The sequence below is a fragment of the Misgurnus anguillicaudatus genome, chromosome 25 (assembly GCF_027580225.2).
Source record: "Misgurnus anguillicaudatus chromosome 25, ASM2758022v2, whole genome shotgun sequence".
Lineage (NCBI taxonomy): Eukaryota > Metazoa > Chordata > Actinopteri > Cypriniformes > Cobitidae > Misgurnus > Misgurnus anguillicaudatus.
This window is the reverse complement of record NC_073361.2, coordinates 13,368,531-13,389,105: the sequence shown is the minus strand read 5'-3', so window position 1 is coordinate 13,389,105 and position 20,575 is coordinate 13,368,531. Positions and strand designations below refer to the sequence as shown.

The window sequence follows — 20,575 nt, the reverse complement described above, 5'->3', positions numbered from 1 at the left end:
CCAGGCAAACAATATGGCAACAACCAAGCAGAATGCATCCTAGCGTAGAGAAATAATGGAGACTAAGTATCAAAACCTACCTAGAGTACATCAGAGACGTACTGAGACATAATTGCTGTTTATTTTAATTTAGAGGCAATTATAGCGTTTTTGTTACAGCTTACAGTTGTATTTCTCTCTAATCCTAAAGGTCGGATTTGTGAATTTGTAGCGTCATCTAGCAGTGAGACCAGCGGTTCAGTCCACAGCTTATCCTTTCTTTTCAAAAAGCATAGGGAACGACAGGACAAACATGTCATCGTCTGAGAAAACATTCAGTTTGTCTGTTTAGAGCTACTGTAGAAACATGGTGGCACAAAATGGCGCCTTCAATGCGGTGTATGTAGATAAAAACTGCTCATTCTAAAGTAATAAATACAATAAAGTTCATTATGTAAGGTCTTTATACACCACTGATAATATTATTATTAGTGGTCGACCAATATGGTGTTTTTGATGGCAGATGCCGATGTTAATAAAGCAATGTGGCCGATATAAGGCCGATATTTAAAATATATTTATAGTAACTGAGAAACATACAAACAGTTAGTGAAACTAAATTAACTTTTATTTATTATGCAATATTTCCTTTATTAATGAGGTAAAACTTGTAATGAGAAAATGAGGAAAATAATTACTAGGGCTGGGAAAAGATTAATCGCGTTTAATCGCATACAAAATAAAAGTGATTTTTGGCATAATATACGAGTGTGCTGTGTGTAATTATTATGTATAAATAAATACACACACATTCATGTATGTATTTAAGAAACATTTACATGTGTATATATATTTATTTATATTTTTATATATTCTATATTATATATAAATTTAAAAAATGATATATAAATAAAAAAAATCTGACATGAATATTTTTATGTGTGTGTGGTTAAATATACACAATAATTACACACAGTACACACACATATATTATGCAAAAAAATTACTTTTATTTTGTATGCGATTAATCGCGATTAATCTTTTCCCAGCCCTAATAAATACATGATTTTTGAAAAACACTTTGGAAACGCGAGTGGGGCCGAGTACCAAAACACACTTGTAGTCAATCAGCAGTAAGGGGCGTGTCTACTAACCGGCATCGTTGCCTGGGTTGCTTATGTGTGGGGCAGGTCTATTAAAAAAAGGTCCAGATTCTATTAGGGTAGGGGGGTGTATGTCAACATTGGCTTTCAGAGATCATGCACCCCGCCTTTAATCCAACAAAAGACTATAGATACATGTGTATAATTAAAGGAATACTCTACTTTCTTAAAAAAAATTCCTGATAATTTACTCACCCCCTTGTCATCCAAAATGTTTATCTTTTGTTCGTTCAGTCGAGAAGAAATTAACAGGGTACCCGCGGACTCTTAAAAGTCTTAAAAAAGTATTAAATTTCATTTTCTTATATTAAGTCTTGAATTTTTCATGGAGGTCTTAATTTTTCAAATGATCAATAGATTTATATGCTGGTAATTCAGACACAAAACTCGCGTGCATGAAAACCACGCGCGAGCGACAGATACGAGCGCAGAACACTATCCTTGTGCGGAAAAGCATCTTAGCGAGCGCGCAGAACACTATTCGCGTGCGGGAAAGCATCCTCGCATGTTCGCAGAACACTATTTGCGCGCAGAAAAACACCTCTGCTCAGACACTGTAATGTCTGTTAATCCTCTGTAGTCCCTTTTACAGTCAATGGTATCTGAAAACAGACCTTTGAGGTACACTGAATTTGAAAATAAGTGTTTTATTAGGTGCTTTAAATCTCTTTGGCTTTTAAGCATATTCTCTGTTGGCTGCACCTTAAATTTTATCTCTGGTCTGTTTTTAAATATACTCAGTTTGCTGTTTTAGCAGCTTTGTGTTTTGAGGATACTGTCTACTGTTTTAATTTACTTACGTTAAATTACAAACACGTTCTTATGGAAATATTAAATGCCGTACCATGGTTATAGGCATGATTTATTTCATTTTGCAAATGGACTTGCCTTATACTTACACAAAGATGAAATCAATAGTATTTGGGCAAACATGTCGAAAACATTTTTTTCACATTTACTGAAGGGCAGGCATTCAGTTATTTTTATATTTGCTGACAAGTCCTTTCTGTGTGCTGATTTTCTGGAGATAAACTTGCTGACCATTCCCCAATAGCGAATTAATTGATTCATAAACATGCTATTATTTAATCCAAGTGAAATCATTTGTTTTTAAGGTGGTGACGGGCATTTTGGAGTCGGGGAAGAGCTTGTCTAAAGAGGAGAAGAAAAGCGAGCGTTGTCCACTGCTGTACGAATGGCATAAGAAACAATATGTTGGAGCAGCTCATGGCCTGGCAGGCATTTACTACATGCTTATGCAGGTAAGATAAACCTCTGTCTCTTTTTTTTCCAATTTTTTTGTGTGCTGATGTATATACATGGAGCACATCTGCTAGTAAATATGGTTGTTGATTCCAGCCCATTTTTACATAAGCACATCTACCGGTAGCTGTCAGCAGAAGGGCACATACACCAAATATGCTTTAGGCACTGTGCATCAAGATTTACACCAAGCAAACTTCTGTTAATGTTGCTGAGACCCTTCCAAAAGGCTTCTGACCCTGCCAGGAAAACATGCTGAGGAAACCTTTATTCTGAATGCTTTGTTTCATCAGTTTCTCATCCCTAAAATAGCTGCATACAAAGCTGTAGGAGATTAAAGTGTGCTATTATTTCCCAAGGGGGCATTTTACAGTATATCACAAACTACACAATTTCAATTAATTTCACATAATGTGGAGTCATCCATTCATGCACAGCTGACGCGTGAAGCATTGGAACACGAAATGACGCGATCATATTTTCTTTTTCATTGCCTTAAAAACCTGCATGGCTTGCCTTATATTAGCCACTCCTAACAGAAGTCAACCACAGGATTCATTAGAGAGGATGAATAATTTATCTGCAACTTTAAAATGTTGCGCTGTAAACCAAATTTGTGACCACGAGGGCCTGTCTTGACTTACTGTTTTGGATGAGTGCCCAGATACACTTGAGGTCCACATTTAACCCAGAACTAAGGGCCACACAAGTGAATCAGTTTTGGTTAGCTGACTTTGGTGCTGATTCAGCGCACTTCTGACCTTTTTAATGCTGATAACAGTTCTTAATAGAAGTAAATTAGGTTTAAATGTTGAACTCCTTAAGCAAAGGCTTAATAACTCTGGTGTTTATGGATGCAACCTGAATGAAATGGTGACCGCAGGCAACGAATCAAATTGGAAAAGCTTCCAGCAGAATTATGGGCATAGATTCAAACAGTGTTTTATGAACTTTTTCTTTCCCGGTGGCCTGACAGCAATAATTCTCGGTAAAATCAATGCCTTAGGAGTTAATACGAAGGATACCAAGATGATGTTTGGTCTTTGTAGTACTTTTAATTTGTTAAATATGTTCATTTTCTTAAATCTCTTTACTGAATCTGTTGAAAACAAAAGTTCAGTTGTATTATTACTTATTGTAATAAATAGTTTGGTAATGTTTAGTGCTGCACAATTAATCGCATCGCAATCGCGATGTCAGCCTGTGCGATTATATGACAGCAAAATGTTGCAATTATATTCATTAAATAAATGTGTGGACTTGTTAACACAAACTTTCTGATAACAGTTGATGATTTTCCTTGCTGTTTAAAAAAAGAAAGAAAAATGAACAAAAAAGGCAGTGCACGTGTGGCATGGACATGTGTGGTGTGCGTCGTCACTTATACCAGAGCGAAGATGGATGCAGAGGAGGTTGACAGTGATCTGGTAGTTAAAAAAAACTCTGTCTGTTGTATGGCGGTATTTTGGATTTAGGATTACTGACACTGAGCAGTTGCTACATCACGTGGCTATACGAAAACATTTCTAGTTTTACAAATACACATTTTAGCTAAACTGTGTGTGGATTTTCCTTAAAACCCATCAAGTTGACTTATGATACCATTTAGTATAATCGCAATCGCACATCGCAATATTAGCATCAATAATAGCATCAATGGGAAAAATTACCCAAATCGTGCAGCCCTAGTAATGTTTAATCATTGAAGGATCCGCACTCTACTCTAAACGATTCCAAACGTGGCATAAGGGTCTTATCCAGTGAAACAATTGTCATTTTTGACAAGAAAATGTAAAAATATGCACTTTTAAACCACAACTTCTCGTCTATCTCCGATCCTGTGACGCACACTACTGTAGCAATTTGGCAAGTGCTCCTTTCTAAGGAATTTCTAATATAATTTGGTGAAATGGTCACATGACATTCAGATTAAACAAATAAAATATATATTTTGTGTAAGTGTTTTATTTAGATGTTTTTAATTTAAACTAGGGATGCACCGATATGGAAATTTTGGCCGATACCGATAACCGATAACTCTTTATATTTGGGGGCCGATAACCGATATATATAGGCTGATAAATATTCATATTATTTTCACAATGAAAAACTCCCAGGCCGCGGACATCTTGTCTTTGCGCTAGACGAGCATACTCTTCTTAAGCCCGCAACACGTGTCATCTTCGTGCTATGTCACAGAAAGCACCAATCAATACTCCACATGGCCAGCAATGAGCAAGTGAAGTGGTTCAACAAACCAAAAATAATCCATCATTTATCGGCTTTCATTTATCGGCCTAATTTTGCTATCCGACCGATAACCGATAATATTAAAAATAAGCAGTTATTGGCCGATAACGATATGTCGGCCGATATATCGTGCATCCCTAATTTAAAAGCATTTATTTAAATGTAATGATTTAACTGTAATTAATTGTTTTACTGTAGCAATTCACGAACTACCTGCAATTCCCTCGTGAACCACCAGGGGTTTACGAAACCCATTTTGGGAAACCACACGTTATAGATGTAGATGCCTCATAGACTGAAGCTGCCTATTGGAGCTGAGGTATCAGCGCGGCCGCCATCTTGGAATGCGTCCCTGATGCGCCCCACTGCATTTATTTCTACTGAGAAAGTTGTATCCCCAACTACAATAATCATAACTCCCCGAATTTTTACTGGATTTTCACACGGTTTGGTTACACGTAAGTAACGTTAGTTATGATGACATAATATAATAAATGGTAAAATAACCAAAATTATTATTCAATATTACTTGTGAAAGGTAATCCCATGCGATCTGGTATCAATATACCAAAATATGGGCATAGTGGCTCGCTCTCCGTTGTCTCCCATTGGTGCTAGCGTAGAGTGAACCAATATGGCGGCGACGCTGGATTACGTTCCAGCACGTCATGAGGCGTCTACGTAAATAATGTCTATGGTGGATAAGGCTTAGGGCTGGAAAAACTCCTGGTACAACCCTCACATGGATTGGTCCACAAACTCTCATCTTTGTTTACAATTTATACATCAACTAAGCGATTTCTGGGAAATGCTGAAAAAATATTATATGTGCATATAAATCTGTCTTTGTTTAATTTCCCAGCGAAATTTTACCATTAACCATATATCATACCATCACCTGTAATGGGTTCCCCCGGAGACTCTTAAGACCCCATATGCTATGTAAGCTTCGTCTTTATACAGCATTTATACGCTTATTAAAGCAGAGCGAAAAGTACCACTTTTTATCCCATGCAATAAAATCTGAGGACTTTGCAGTTGCTACATGTAGGAAATGATCTCTGCTTCATGACACCAGCCTTAACCGAGACATAATGCTGTGGTGTGTGGATGGAGGTTGACTGTGATGTAATTTCAGGTAATAGGGCTTCGGAGAGCATGTGGCTGTGTGGTAACTGGTTCAGGGCTTACATTAAATTTAGCCAAGTAATATGTAGTGCGCTATACAATATACTGTACATAAGCAACAGTGCATTCTGTGTTTGCGTCCGTTGGAGTGTATACTGTAATTCAATAGCTATGTTTACAGCAATAGCCTGAAGAGGACTATTGGAAAGCATCCTTTCTTTTATTCTCTGTCTATCCTTTCATTCCCAGCCTCTGGCTACAGGAAGTATATGTTTGGAAATCTGCCCGTGCATTAGATGATGAAAGATTTTACTCCATCTGGTTTTATCAGATGTCTCGAATTGCAAACAAAATGCTGTATTAGGCTGTCCAGTGTGGCAGGTGATGGTTTTTTTTTGCGTATTAAATGGCTTAAAAAAACAACCCATCTTTCCCAAGCAGCATTATTTGATGTATTACAAATAGCTTGGGGCGAGTTACAGAAAAATGGGTCTCGGCATTGAGCATTACTTAAAAATATTTTACTTTAGGTCAACAGATGAACTGACCTTCTCTATTTGAGCGAAAACTTAATATTGAGATAAAGCAATGCAAGTTTGACAGTTATTAAATTCAAAGACAATATGGGGACTGGAAGAGATCGATGCTGCAAGATGATTGGTTGCAGTTTGCTCTCGGTCGTCAAGGTAACGGGGATGTGCGTCACTGTGACACATGAGGATGTGGTCCAGTGGCCTGTATTGTAGTGGACCAGCACTGCTGCTCTCTTGGATATGTAAATATTTATGTAGGTGTGTGTTGCATTGATTGGTTTGTTGAATGCACTAAGGGAACATCTGTGCTTGCATGCAATCAGTTTTGAGCATCGTATCATCAGCATATCATAGCTGTTTTTAAAAGATACCTTTAAATTGCATTGTAGTATTAGACGAACCAATAGGCATCAGTAGGGCTGTCAAGGTTATGAAATTTGTCTGACAGTTAATTGCCTGATAAATTGTTACGAATATGACAATTAATTGTCTATTGTATTGCTTTGACATTTAATTCTCATACATTTTTTCTTTGTTTATAAAATAATTTTCACACATAATTGTGATTATTTAAATTAAATATTTTTGCAAGGAATACCTGGCAGAAAATATTAAAGGGATAGTTCGGCCAAAAACGATATTAAACCCATGATTTACTCACCCCCAAGCTGTCCGAGTTGCATATGTCCATCGTTTTTCAGACAAACACATTTTCGGATATTTTAGAAAATATTTTAGATCTTTCTGTTGATTAAATGTAATGTTACGGGGTCCAGCAATAGTCCACGACCTTCAAGTCCAAAAAAAGTGCGTCCATCCTTCACAAATTAAATCCAAACGGCTCCAGGATGATAAACAAAGGTCTTCTGAGGGTAATCCGTGCGGTGTTGTTGTAGAAATATCCATATTTAAAATGTTATTAACGTTATAAACTACCTTCCGGTAGCGCCACCACCTTAGACTCAGGAGAGAGTATTAGCGTAGTGTACGCACTTTTCTTAGTGACGTATGACAAATTCGGAGGGCGGGGGGACAGAGCAGCAGCAGAGAAACTCTGTACGCTGCGTAAGCTCTCATCCTGAATGCGCATCACTCTAAGATGGCGGCGCTACCGGAGGGTGGTTTATAACGTTGGTAACATTTTGGATATGGATATTTCTACAGCAGCACCGCATGGATTGCCCACGGAGGACCTTTGTTTGTCGTTCTGGAGCCGTTTGGATTTAGTTTGTGAGGGATGGACGCACTTTTTTGGACTTGAAGGTCGTGGACTATTGCTGGACCCCGTAACATTACATTTAATCAACAGAAAGATCTAAAATATTTTCTAAAATATCCGAAAATGTGTTTGTCTGAAAAACGATGGACATATGCAACTCGGACAGCTTGGGGGTGAGTAAATCATGGGTTTAATATCGTTTTTGGCCGAACTATCCCTTTAATACACATAACACATATTTAAAAGTAATCCGATACTGTTTTGTTTGTACAGGGGCTGCAGCTCCCCCTTGTGTTTTTTAGAGAGATGTGCAATCATTGCGGTGATCTGAAATCATCACGATGAGGTCAAACAATCGATTATTTAATCATTGTGACAGCCCTAGGCATCATAAAAGGTGCACGTTCGCTTTTACTTTCTCGTTGTTTCTGTGTGCAGCCCGGTGCCAATGTAAATCAGGACGTATTGAATGAGTTGGTCCGGCCCAGTGTCGATTATGTGCGGCACAAGAAGTTTCGCTCGGGCAATTACCCATCATCCCTCAGCAACGAGACCGACAGACTGGTGCACTGGTGTCATGGAGCACCTGGGGTGGTGCATATGCTCATCATGGCTCATAAAGTGAGTGACACAAACACGTTCACACACAAACTGTGCTGTTACCACATACGACATTTCTGTACACAAACAGTGGAAACTTATAAACATGTACATGTGTATTCACCACATAAATGAAGTTTCTCACACCCAGGTCTAGATTTAAACCGTACACACCCAGCTCGAAGAAACATCTCAAATTCACATTTGAGAATGAATATTACAGTAGTTTCTCCTTAAATGGTTTAGTTAGCAAACTATTTTCTTTAAAGTGTATAGCTTGCCCCTATATCTCAACCCCTTCGTAGATTTTAAATAGACCTGTATCATATTAGAAAGATCAAAATTGGTACTGTAGGGCCCCCTGCTGCTTACCAAATAAAAAGGCCATGCATTTATTTTTTTATTTTTTTATTAACCACATGGGTCTGTAACATAAAATCTCTTATGGACTTATTGCTTTAGTGCCTCCCATAAACTATGCACAGAAGAAGATTTATATGCAGTTGTTATTCGTTCTTCTAGATTGTTTGAAACATAAAGCATCCCACAGCGACATCTAGTGGTTACTTATGGACTCTTCTGTTTTATTACTTTGAAGCATATTATACTCATTATTACCTCAAGAGCTATAATTTTTAAATAATACATTTTATCAGTATGTGTGATCACTGGGATCAAAGCCATGAACTGTTTAGACTCTTAGATGATTAATGGCACAAATATTAACATTTAAACGTGTATTTATTGCTTTTTTATAACAACTTCTAGTACAATTTTCTGACTTCACTGTTGCATGGACATATGGGTCTTTCTTTTTTCTCTCTTTCTCACTCTTTTAATGACTCTCGCTCACTTTCTCTTTATCTCGGTCTGTGCTAGTAGCCTTGGGGCTAGAAGGGAAATTGAGCATGTGTTATATTTGGAAACTGAATTATTCTTCCAGAAACCTTTTTAATGCATAGTTTGACAAATGACATTTGACGCCCGTGTCACACACAAATAGACATTCTTACTCCCACACTATCAAGTGAAAATTTATTACTAGTATATAAATAAGTAAGGTTAAATTTGGTTGTATGAACAATGTATGCAAATCGATACAGTACTGTATGCTAAACAGTTTTTCTGCAGATTTGTGTTATTTATAGTTTTATATTTTTGTTATACTGTATATATAACCATTCATTTAAATGCATTACATTACAGTCTGTAACATAAAATATGAATGGTTTATTGCTTTAGCCCAGTCGATGATGATGATGATGTAGTAGTTTAAGGCAGTGGTTCCCAAACATTTCATTTTCAGACCCACTCATAGGTATAATATAATCTATCCTGGGACCCACCCACCTATTTTGAAGTGAAAATATGAAACATTTTACCACTTTGTTTGTATTTTCCTTGTCATTTTATTAACAAAATGTCTGTTTAATTAAATATATAAAGGATTATTAGGAACACCTGTTCAATTTCTCATTAATGCAATTATCTAATCAACCAATCACATGGCCGTTGCTTCAATGCATTTAGGGGTGTGGCCCTGGTCAAGACAATCTCCTGAACTCCAAACTGAATGTCAGAATGGGAAAGGTGATTTAAGCAATTTTGAGCGTGGCATTGTTGTTGGTGACAGACGGCCCGGTCTGAGTATTTCACAATCTGCTCAGTTACTGGGATTTTCATGCACAACCATTTCTAGGGTTTACAAAGAATGGTGTAAAAAGGGAAAAAACGTCCAGAATGTGGCAGTCCTGTGCGCGAAAATGCCTTGTTGATGCTAGAGGTCAGAGGAGAATGTGCCGACTGATTCAAGCTGATAGAAGAGCAACTTTGACTGAAATAACCACTCGTTACAACTGAGGTATGCAGCAAAGCATTTGTGAAGCCACAACACGCACAATATTGAGGCGGATGGGCTACAACAGCAGAAGACCCCACCGGGTACCACTCATCTCCACTACAAATAGGAAAAAGAGGCTACTATTTGCACAAGCTCACTAAAATTGGACAGTTGAAGACTGAAAAAACGTTGCCTGGTCTGATGAGTCTCGATTTCTTTTGAGACTTTCAGATGGTAGAGTCAGAATTTGGCATAAACAGAATGAGAACATGGATCCATCATGCATTGTTACCACTGTGCAGGGTGGTGGTGGTGGTGGTGGTGTAATGGTGTGGAGGATGTTTTTTTGGCACACTTTAGGCCCCTTAGTGCCAATTGGGCATTGTTTAAATGCCATGGCCTACCTGAGCATTGTTTCTGACCATGTCCATCCCTTTATGACCACCATAATGCACCATGTCACAAAGCTTGAATCATTTCAAATTGGTTTCTTGAACATGACAATAAGTTCACTGTACTAAAATGGCCCCCACAGTCACCTGATCTCAACCCAATAGAGCATCTTTGGGATGTGGTGGAACGGGAGCTTCGTGCCCTGGATGTGCATCCCACAAATCTCTATCAACTGCAAGATGCTATCCTATCAATATGGGCCAACATTTCTAAAGAATGCTTTCAGCACCTTGTTGAATCAATGCCATGTAGAATTAAGGCAGTAATGCAAAAGGGGGTCAAACACAGTATTAGTATGGTGTTCCTAATAATCCTTTAGGTGAATGTAGATACTTTATGGAACATCATATCAAAATCATTGTCATTGCTAGTCATTAATTTGACTTTTTTTGTTCACCACAACAGCAAAGCGAGTTTGCATGACCCACAAATTGAAAATCCCTGGTCTAAGGTCAACTGAGCTTATCATATTTTCATACACACTGCACACTTAGACCTTTAGAAATACGAATATGCAAATGCTAGTACGCACTGTAGACCTGTTATAACTATTATAGTTGACTATAAGTACTTAATCACTGTAATTATACCATTGATACTGAGATTAAAGTAGTCATCTATGCATAAAACTATATAAGGAATAATTGACGACAGGACTGTTGAATTATAAGAAAATAATGTATGTGGAGTGAGCACACCGTTACACTGCGAGTGTGCATTATTTTCAAATAATTCGGAGACAATTATTTCGCTTATACCACGGTTACCACAAACATTGCTCTGGTGCCTATTTCCAAGACGTTTGACAAGCTAGGGGTGCGGTTTACGGAAAAATAATCAACACCCATGGAACATTTCTCAGCCAATCAGAATAAAGCATTCAACAGCCCCGTGGTATAAAGTCTGATATTTAATGTGCGTGTGCTATTGTTTTCAGGTCTTCAAGGATGATAAATACCTAAAAGATGCTTTCGAATGTGGAGAGGTGATCTGGCAGCGAGGCTTACTGAGGAAAGGTTATGGAATCTGTCATGGCACCGCGGGGAACGGATATGCCTTTCTCTCCCTCTACCACCTTACACAGGATAAGAAGTACCTGTATCGTGCCTGCAAGGTGTGTACTAGTGATTTGAGATCTGTTAATAAAACATTTTTGTCACTTTTATCAGCTAATTTTATACATCCTAAAAAAACTAAATCACATCTAGATCGGGTGTCTGTCAGCAGGTGCGTGAATTTGTGTACACATTCGGTTCATTTACACTGCTGTGTACACCGCTCTGCAAAGCTCTCGGCGTCTGTACACACAGCAGCCACCCACTGTTAAGAGCCAATGAGCCCTATTATTAAAGCTGACGTCATGGAAACAGATTCTCAAACTGGTGACATGAACTTTTGTTCATATAAGCCTTTCATCTGTAGGTACTGCATACAGAACATTATACTGCATTATTATAAATAAAATCATCCTACATCATGTAAAAACAGTCAGTGAAAATATACATTTGATATCTTTAATATTGACTGAGTAAAGGACTGAAATCAAACTTAGATACTCCTTATGTCATTATTAGATTATGAGACTTTAGCCTGGATTTCACATATGTTATTGTTTTAGTGTAGCAATATGATCAGTTTACAATTTTTACAAAAAATTTTATATATATATATATATATATATATATATATATATATATATATATATATATATATATATATATATATATATATATATATATATATAATATTAATTGGGCAAAGATTAATCACGATTAATCGCATACAAAATAAAAGTGATTTTTGCATAATATATGTGTGTGTGTTGTGTGTAATTATTGTGTATATTTAAACACACACACATACATATATTCATTTAAGAATTTTTTTATTTATATATCCTTTTTTACATTTATATATAATATAGAATACATACAAATATAAATAAATAAATATATATACACATGTAAATCCATGAATGTGCGTGTATTTATATATACATAATAATTACACACAGCACACACTCATATATTATGCCAAAAATCACTTTTATTTTGTCTGCGATTAATCTTTGCACAGCACTACTTTAAATTCTTAACCTTTCTGGTGATTGTTAAATAAACAAAATAATAAATAAATAATTAAATAAATCTTCAAAACTGTCTCCTTACTTTAGTCCAACTTGCACCGCTATGCTTATAATAATAATAATTTATTGTTGAATTTTGCTGGAAATTTATTATTATTTTTTTACATACAGTAAGCTGCAGTTTTATGTTTCAAACAGAGATGGCGTTAAAGAGGCAAAAGTTAGGAGATTGCAATTTATACAATTATGGATTCTGTATTTTTCGGTCTATAAGCCACATCTTTTTTCATATCTTGGCTGGTGCTCCGTCTTAAGGGGGTCGCACACCGGCTGTGCCGCGCCGTTCTAAAAAAATCGAACACATTGTTTTCTATGAGTATGCGCACACCGGCGCCGCCAGGTGGCGCCTGTCCGCGCCGCCCAGCTGTGACTCAGGAAGTTGCTTAAATCCCTGTTGCGACACACAGCGCCACTCACATAGTTTAACATTAAATAACATCATATTTATCCCAAATCATTAACGATTAACATTGGCTGCTAACGTATATTTTGCATTTTGAAGTAGATTTAATGTGCACTTCCGGTTTACAATACCTCCGAGTTGTCCTACATGCAACTCGACGCGGCGCAACGCTGAGCTGCGCGGCCGGTGTGCGATCCCCTTTATACCGTACTTTCCGGACTATAAGCGGCATCATTAAAAATGTGTCATTAAGACGAAATAACATATATAAGTCACAGTAGACTATATGTCGCATTTATTAAGAAAATTATTTTTACAAAATCAAAGCCGAAGAACAGACATTTAATCTAGAAAGGCAAGTTATTCAACTAAACATTAGCAGACAGAACAGCTGAATAGATGTCTGTACGTTAAAGTACAGGGACTAAAGTTATTTATACGATAAACCATAGCATACAGAACTTATCTGGAAGGTTGAATAGGCTAAATTAACCAAACAAGCCAACTAGCGTGAAGTTTGCATACTCGTCATTCCACATCACTGAATCCATTGAATTACAATAATACAGAAGCAGCATATAGCGGACTCTTGCGCTGTAGACGGTAATGTTGTCTCTTGCCTCATAAATGTCAAAATTAATTCGTACTGACTTACAAGGCACACCTGACTATAAGATGCAGCACCAGCCAAGTTATGAAAACATACGCGGCTTATAGACCGAAAAATACGGTAGTCAGGTGTGCCTTGTAAGTGCGGCTTATAGTCCAGATAATACGGTAACTGTTTTATATTTCCTGATGCATAACAATTGAAAAAAAAAAAAACAATGCACTGTCCTGTTTAATTTTTGAGTCCATTACCGACTAATAATAATAATATTCCAGGGTCAGCTGTCCGGAGACACTTATAATTTTAACTATTATTAACTCGATGACAAAAATCACTTTCTTATAACTGATCAGCACACAGCAGCGCACACAGATTACTCTAGAATATTGATGCGCATTGCCACTCATTTCAGCAACTTGTCTATGATTGCCACGGCCTGGCAGCCTGCAGAAGTAATGAAAGCATAATGGGTTTCGCTGTTCCCATGTTATCACTCTAACCTTTCAAAGACCAAGTCATTTTCTAGCCCAAATTAACCAACGCCGCCAGACACAATCTTTCATTTTCCACCGTGACTAAAGTGGCTTGTCCGTATCTTTTGTGTAACCGTGAATAACTCGGCCTCGTGTACAATTGAACAGCTTGAGTGAAAAGGTTTCCGCTGCTTCTGTGAAAAGGTGAAACAGAAATTGCCCCGTCCAAACAATTGATTTATACCCAGAAACTATAGATGGAAGATCAGAACGCAGAAGCTTTCGACTTCATGTGATAAATATAAAATGCTTTTGTTTAAAGGGACACTCCACTTTTTTTGAGAATATGCTCATTTTCCGGCTCCACTGGAGTTGAACATTTGATTTTTGCCGTTTTGAAGTCCATTCAGGTGATCTCCGGGTCCGGCGCTAGCACTTTTAGCATAGCTTAGCATAATCTATTGAATCTGATTAGACCATTAGCATTGTGCTAAAAAATAACCAAAGAGTTTCGATATTTTTCATATTTAAAACTTGACTCTTTTGTAATTACATCGTGTACTTAGACCGACAGAAAATTAAAAGTTGTAATTTTCTAGGCAGATATGGCTAGGAACTATACTCTCAATTTGGCGTAATAATCAAGGACTTTGCTGATGTAACATGGCTGCAGCAGGCGTAGTGATATTGCGCAGTGTCCGAAAATAGTCCCATTGGTTACTTTCAATAGCAGGGGACTATTTTCGGGCACTGTGTAATATCATTTAGCTATGCTAAAAGTTGGTAGAGATCAGCTGAATGGATTTCAAAACGGTAAAAATCAAATGTTTAACTCTAGGGGAGCTGGAAAATGTGCATATTTTCAAAAAAAGTGGAGTGTCCCTTTAAGACTTGATATGAATGACTATCCTCTTATATCTCTGTTGACACATTTTAGAGGCAATAAATACGGTTTATATCATACAGCTGAATATAAAATTGTCTTAATGTTAATCACAAAACATATACTGTCTTGGAGATTAACCCGTTAACTGGCACTGTCTAGTGAGCGGGACACCCGAGTTTACTTTAATATTTTTAATGTAAATGTTAATCTATCACGACAAACTATATATTGTTGGAAAGGTCTAAGAATGTAGTTTTCATATTCAAAAGTTCAGTTTTTAGCAGTAATAATAATGCAGTGACTGTAATTTATTAATTTGTGACAAGAGTATGCAGAGCAAACCAACACAAACCTATATTTTTTTTTATAATTTTATGTATAAAACAATACTATATTGCATAATTATTATTTATTACATAAATATAAACTGCTATAACAATTTTTTCTTATTTAATATTTTCACCTCCAGACACTTCCGTAATTTTTTTTTTAAATGTCTTCTTTAAAACAAGACAAACATTAGGCTTCTAGACCAAAAAAATGTCAGACTTATATTAATGTGAAGGGGTACATCACTTATTACCCCCAACTTAAAAAGGGCTGTGCCAGGTAAAGGGCTAAACTTTGCATGTATATTACATTTCATTATGTATTACAACAAACAGACTGATGGGCAAATAAAAAATAATATATATATAAATATAAATTTATATATATATATATATATATATATATATATATATAAATATAAATAAATATTAAAATTGAGGCTATTAATAGAATGTGCTTTGGCGGGCAACTCACAGACTCCGTGTGGGCAACCTGTTGGAGACCACTGGACTACAGTATCATAGAGACTTATGGGGAGTGGTCTCTTTTGATTTGGGTTAGCTATGGAGCTCCTATTGATTATGTTAAAACAGATTCAGTACTCCTTAGCAACTGCATAGCAATGTCCAGCAACCACTCCAGCATCCTGGTCACTTGCTTGCTCTTTAATGCATTTATAAATTATTATGTGCCTTTGAATTCATCCCTTCCATTATAATTCTTCTCTTTTAAAGTGAATGTGTCCAATGATGATTTTCTAATAGCCTCTTAAACATATTTTTGTTTTAGTTTGCTGAATGGTGTTTAGACTATGGAGCCCATGGTTGCCGTATTCCAGATCGGCCTTATTCTCTTTTTGAAGGTAAATCTGATGATCACGTCACACATAAAATATCTAAATGTTCTTCACACCTCCACTTCCAGCGTTTCCAGTACATTTCATGAAATCAAAATATCATCATTGTATTTTAGAGGGTTGTTTTTAACAAAGGCCAGTTATGTTAAAGTTCCCAGTTTGTCATTCTCTCTGAGAAAATGAAAGGTATAGAGATTGCTGTAATAGCCGCTGTTTACTTTGTTCATTATCCAGTTTGCATGCAAATTATGGCCTTGCTTATGTAACTGAGGCCTGTCAACGTTGTTTATGTCAAATAAACTATTCAAGGCTGTAATATAAAAGCACTTTACTTGTGGATGCTTGCAGCTATACCTTTTGAAAATCAGCATTCATAACCCATTTTATTTGGATACTGTTGCAGTATGTATATCATAGTAGGGCTGTCACAATTATGAAATTTAGCTGACGGTTAATTTGTTTAATAAATTGTGACGATTATGGCAATTAATTGCCTGTTTAAGGGCTTTGATGATTATGCCGATTAATTGCCTATTTTATTGCTTTGACATTTAATTCTCATAATTTTTTTTCTTTGTTTATGAAGTAATTTTCACATATTGTTGTGATTATTTAAATTAAATCTTTTGCGAGGTTTACCTGGCAGTAAATATTAATACACAACACATATTTAAAAGTAATCTGATACGGTCTCGTTTATATACAGGCGCTGCAGCTCCCCCTTGTGTTTTTTAGAGAGATGTGCAATCATTGCGGTGATCTGAAATCATTGTTCATGAGGTCAAACAATCGCGATAAGACGATTATTTAATTTGTGACAGCCCTATATCATAGAGACTTGTATTCAATAAGAAAAAAAAATTGTATATGGAAAACGATTATAAAGATAAATTTGTTTTGTTCTTTAGAAAAAATATGAATGATGCATTGAAGATCAGAAATTTGTATTAATAAATTCAAGTTTAAATCCATTTTCGAATCCTTGTTTCTCTCCGCCATCATATCTTATTTTCGCATTACTTTAAAATGGCAAAAAGCCCAAAATAAAATAACAAAGCCATTTTTCCATAATTATATTAATTTATAGGCTATTTTAATGAACTAAATCCTTAAATTCAGCCATCTGTATTCACCGTGCCAGCCGAGTTGGCATCCATAGTGATTTATCCGCTGCATTACCTTGTTGTTGTCATGGTAACCCACTTCCTGCACACCAAGTCTAATTAAAAGTCACACTCTGATTGGTCAGTTGGTGTCTCCCGTCGCTTCCTCTGTAGCTATCGGTTAGAGATGAACCCGGATCCCACGCATCACGTCCTCACAACAATGATGCAATGTTATATCACCGCATCAGCTACAGGAAATCAAATTGTTAAGGGACTTTATTGAGCCAAGACATAACAGTAGCTTACACATTAATTGGGTGTGATATGTAAAATATAAAATATTTCTGTTGTCAACAAAGGGTTTCCCAAACTGATCTGTTTGTTTTTCTTGGATGCAGGTATGGCCGGAGCCATCCATTATCTCTCCGATCTCATGCAGCCTGAGACTTCCCGCTTCCCTGCTTTTGAACTTTGACCGGTTCATTTGGAGGCATAAACTTTTACTCCTTCATTGGGACTTTACATGCTTTTACAGCGCACATTTGATGGTATGATGACTACAACGACACGGATGGACCCTTTAAAATGACGAAGACAAAAATTCTTCCTCATCACAACGGACGCAAAAAAAATCCAGCCTTCTGCCTATAACTTCTGTCATCGCCGCCTCAAGTTTTGTCTTTGACGCTTGTAGTCTTTATCCATATGTTGGTTTTTATGCTAATATATCATTTCATTTGGTTTCAATTTCTGTCCTTTTTTTGCATCTGCATGTTTGGTGGCTTGTAGCAGTGTATCTGTTCGATGGTGTCTCGCAACAGGATGGCTTCGATTTTACCTGTTGAGGATCTGTATATGTTGTCTTTTGTCTTTGCATGAGGATGGCAACACACTTGTGTATATGTGCCTGTAAGTAAAATATCAACAGTATCGACACAGCGTGGTTGTTTTGTGCTCTATGTACTGTATGTCAAAGTGTTTCGTTTCAGTTGCCACAGATGAATGTCTTGATGAAAGAAAGTATTCACTGTACCGAATGAATGATACGTTATTGTAAATATAATTTCCTCAGGCAAACTGTGCTATGAATGTCTCAATAAATTGTACTTTTTTGAACTGGAAATCATGTGTCATTATTTAGAGTACATTAAAAGATTTTTTTTTAATAACAATTGACAGATTTTTCTGTTTTAGGTTTAAGAGCATTTAAAATACTGTACACTATGGAGCAGAGGTCTTCAACCTTTTTCAGGGCAAGGACCCCTTAATAATGGATAGAGAAGAGGAGGAGGACCCCATTATGTGTATTAGATTACATACTTTGTTATGATATTTAAAGATAATAAAATAATAGTTTTTGACATACCTGCATTACATATGTGACCCTGGACCACAAAATCTTTTTAAGTCACACAGGTATATTTGAAGAGTTTCGTTGCAAAACGAGATAACCACCGTTTTTTTAATTGTTCAGAAATCTCGTTTTTTGGTTGTGCATTCCAATTAATTTCAATGCAACTGCAGTTGGTTTGTTTTTAACTTAAAAAATACAGCAAAGTAGCACCATAAAACTAAATAATAACATGATAACATAATAATAAACATGTTTTGACAAAAATGTAAAAAAATGGCGTTTATTGCGTTTTGCAACGAAACTCTTCATTTGTAGCTATAGCTAACAATACATTGAATGGGTCAAAATAATACATTTTTCTTTATGACAAAAATCACTAGGATATTAAGTAAAGATCATTTTCCATGAAGATATTTTGTAAATTTCCTACCATGAATATATCAAAACTTTATTTCTGCGAGTGATGCAGTTGCTAAGGACTTTATCTAGGCCATTTTCTCAATATTTTGATATATTTTGCACCCCTCAAATTCCGGATATTCAAAAAGTTGGCCAAATATTGTCTTATCCTAACAAACCATACAACAAATATTACCATACAACAATAGTTTTATAGTCCAGGGTCACATATTGTAATTTAACAGAATGCGGCAGTTGTTTCCACCGTCCACTGCAGTGTTAAAGCTGACAGGAAGTATGTGTGGGCGCAGAGACTGACGGCTCATTCCTGACTAATTCTGCCACATTGTTACAGTATAGTTAACTATTCAGACATGCTACTGAGGTGAGCACAAAGACATCCTTCAGGTGGAATTATAATAACCTTTACATATGTAGTTTTAGACAACCACATTGGCTTAAATCAAAGTAATCCCTTTGACTTTGTTAGCACTTTTATTTCTTTTTTGCCAGGATAAAAATTGTGTGGTTTTTTTATGAATTCCTGAGCCAGGCAAAAAATTCTTTAAAGCAACACTATGTAGTGTTTTTACCTTTAAAGTCTCTAAAATTATTTTAGTGATAGAACAACTTTTAACTGGACAAATTGTACTGTTGCTGCAACCTGAGCAGCCTCCTAGCTGCTACAAGCACACTCTGAAAGTGGCGGTGGAGGGTAGGAAACACAGCCCCGCCCCTCCCCCTGCCAACAACACATTGGTACTTCATTGTGAATTTGCTAAAAAAATAATCAGCTATGACAGAACTTTTCTATGCTATATAGCAATAATTATTTTGTATTTAATTTAGTGATTTTCAAAATAAAAATAATTCCAATCCAATTTAATTGTCCTAACGGCTGAATTAAAGGATTAGTCCATTTTCTAAAAAATATTAAATAAATTCCAGATAATTTACTCACCACCATGTCATCCAAAATGTTGATGTCTTTTTTTGTTCAGCCGACAAGAAATTAGGTTTTTTAAGAAAAACATTCCAGGATTTTTAATGGACCCCAACACTAACAGTTTTAATGCAGTTTAAAAGGACTCCAAACGATCTCAAACGAGGCATAAAGGTCTTATCCAGTGAAAAAAATTTCATTTTTGGCAAGAAAAAAAAACTGCACTTTTAAACCACAACTTCTCATCTATATCTGGTCCTGTGACACACCAGCGTGACCGCACGCAATACGTCATCACATCAAGAGGTCACGGATGACGTATGCGAAACTATGCCCCAGTGTTTACAAGTGTGGAGAAAGAGGACCGTTCCAATGTTGTTGTATGTCGAATGATACTAATTAATGTCTTTGTCTCAGTTTATTGTTTAAAATGGTCTGTAAATGTGCGTTTCATATATGTAACACGTGACCTTTCAACGACAATTACATGAATTTGTGGTTTAAAAGTGCATATTTTTTATTTTTCTAGCCAAAAATGACAATCGTTTCGCTAGATAAGACTCTTATGCCTCGTTTGGGATCGTTTAGAGTCCTTTTGAACTGCAATTCTAAACTGCATCAAAACTGCCAAGCGCTGGGGT

At 36.4% G+C, this 20,575-nt stretch overlaps 1 protein-coding gene across 1 annotated transcript in view; it reads left to right on the top strand.

Annotated features, from left to right (window-relative positions):
• Window positions 1-18,361, top strand: part of lancl2 (LanC lantibiotic synthetase component C-like 2 (bacterial)) — a 41,226-nt gene extending 22,865 nt beyond the window's left edge. Inside the window, exons 6-10 of the mRNA XM_055181618.2 lie at window positions 2,258-2,404; window positions 7,974-8,156; window positions 11,366-11,542; window positions 16,066-16,138; window positions 17,637-18,361. Coding sequence (XP_055037593.1) covers window positions 2,258-2,404; window positions 7,974-8,156; window positions 11,366-11,542; window positions 16,066-16,138; window positions 17,637-17,713 — 657 coding nt within the window. The 3' untranslated portion in view covers window positions 17,714-18,361. The remainder of the gene's footprint in view (window positions 1-2,257; window positions 2,405-7,973; window positions 8,157-11,365; window positions 11,543-16,065; window positions 16,139-17,636) is intronic.
• Window positions 18,362-20,575: the final 2,214 nt, after the last annotated feature.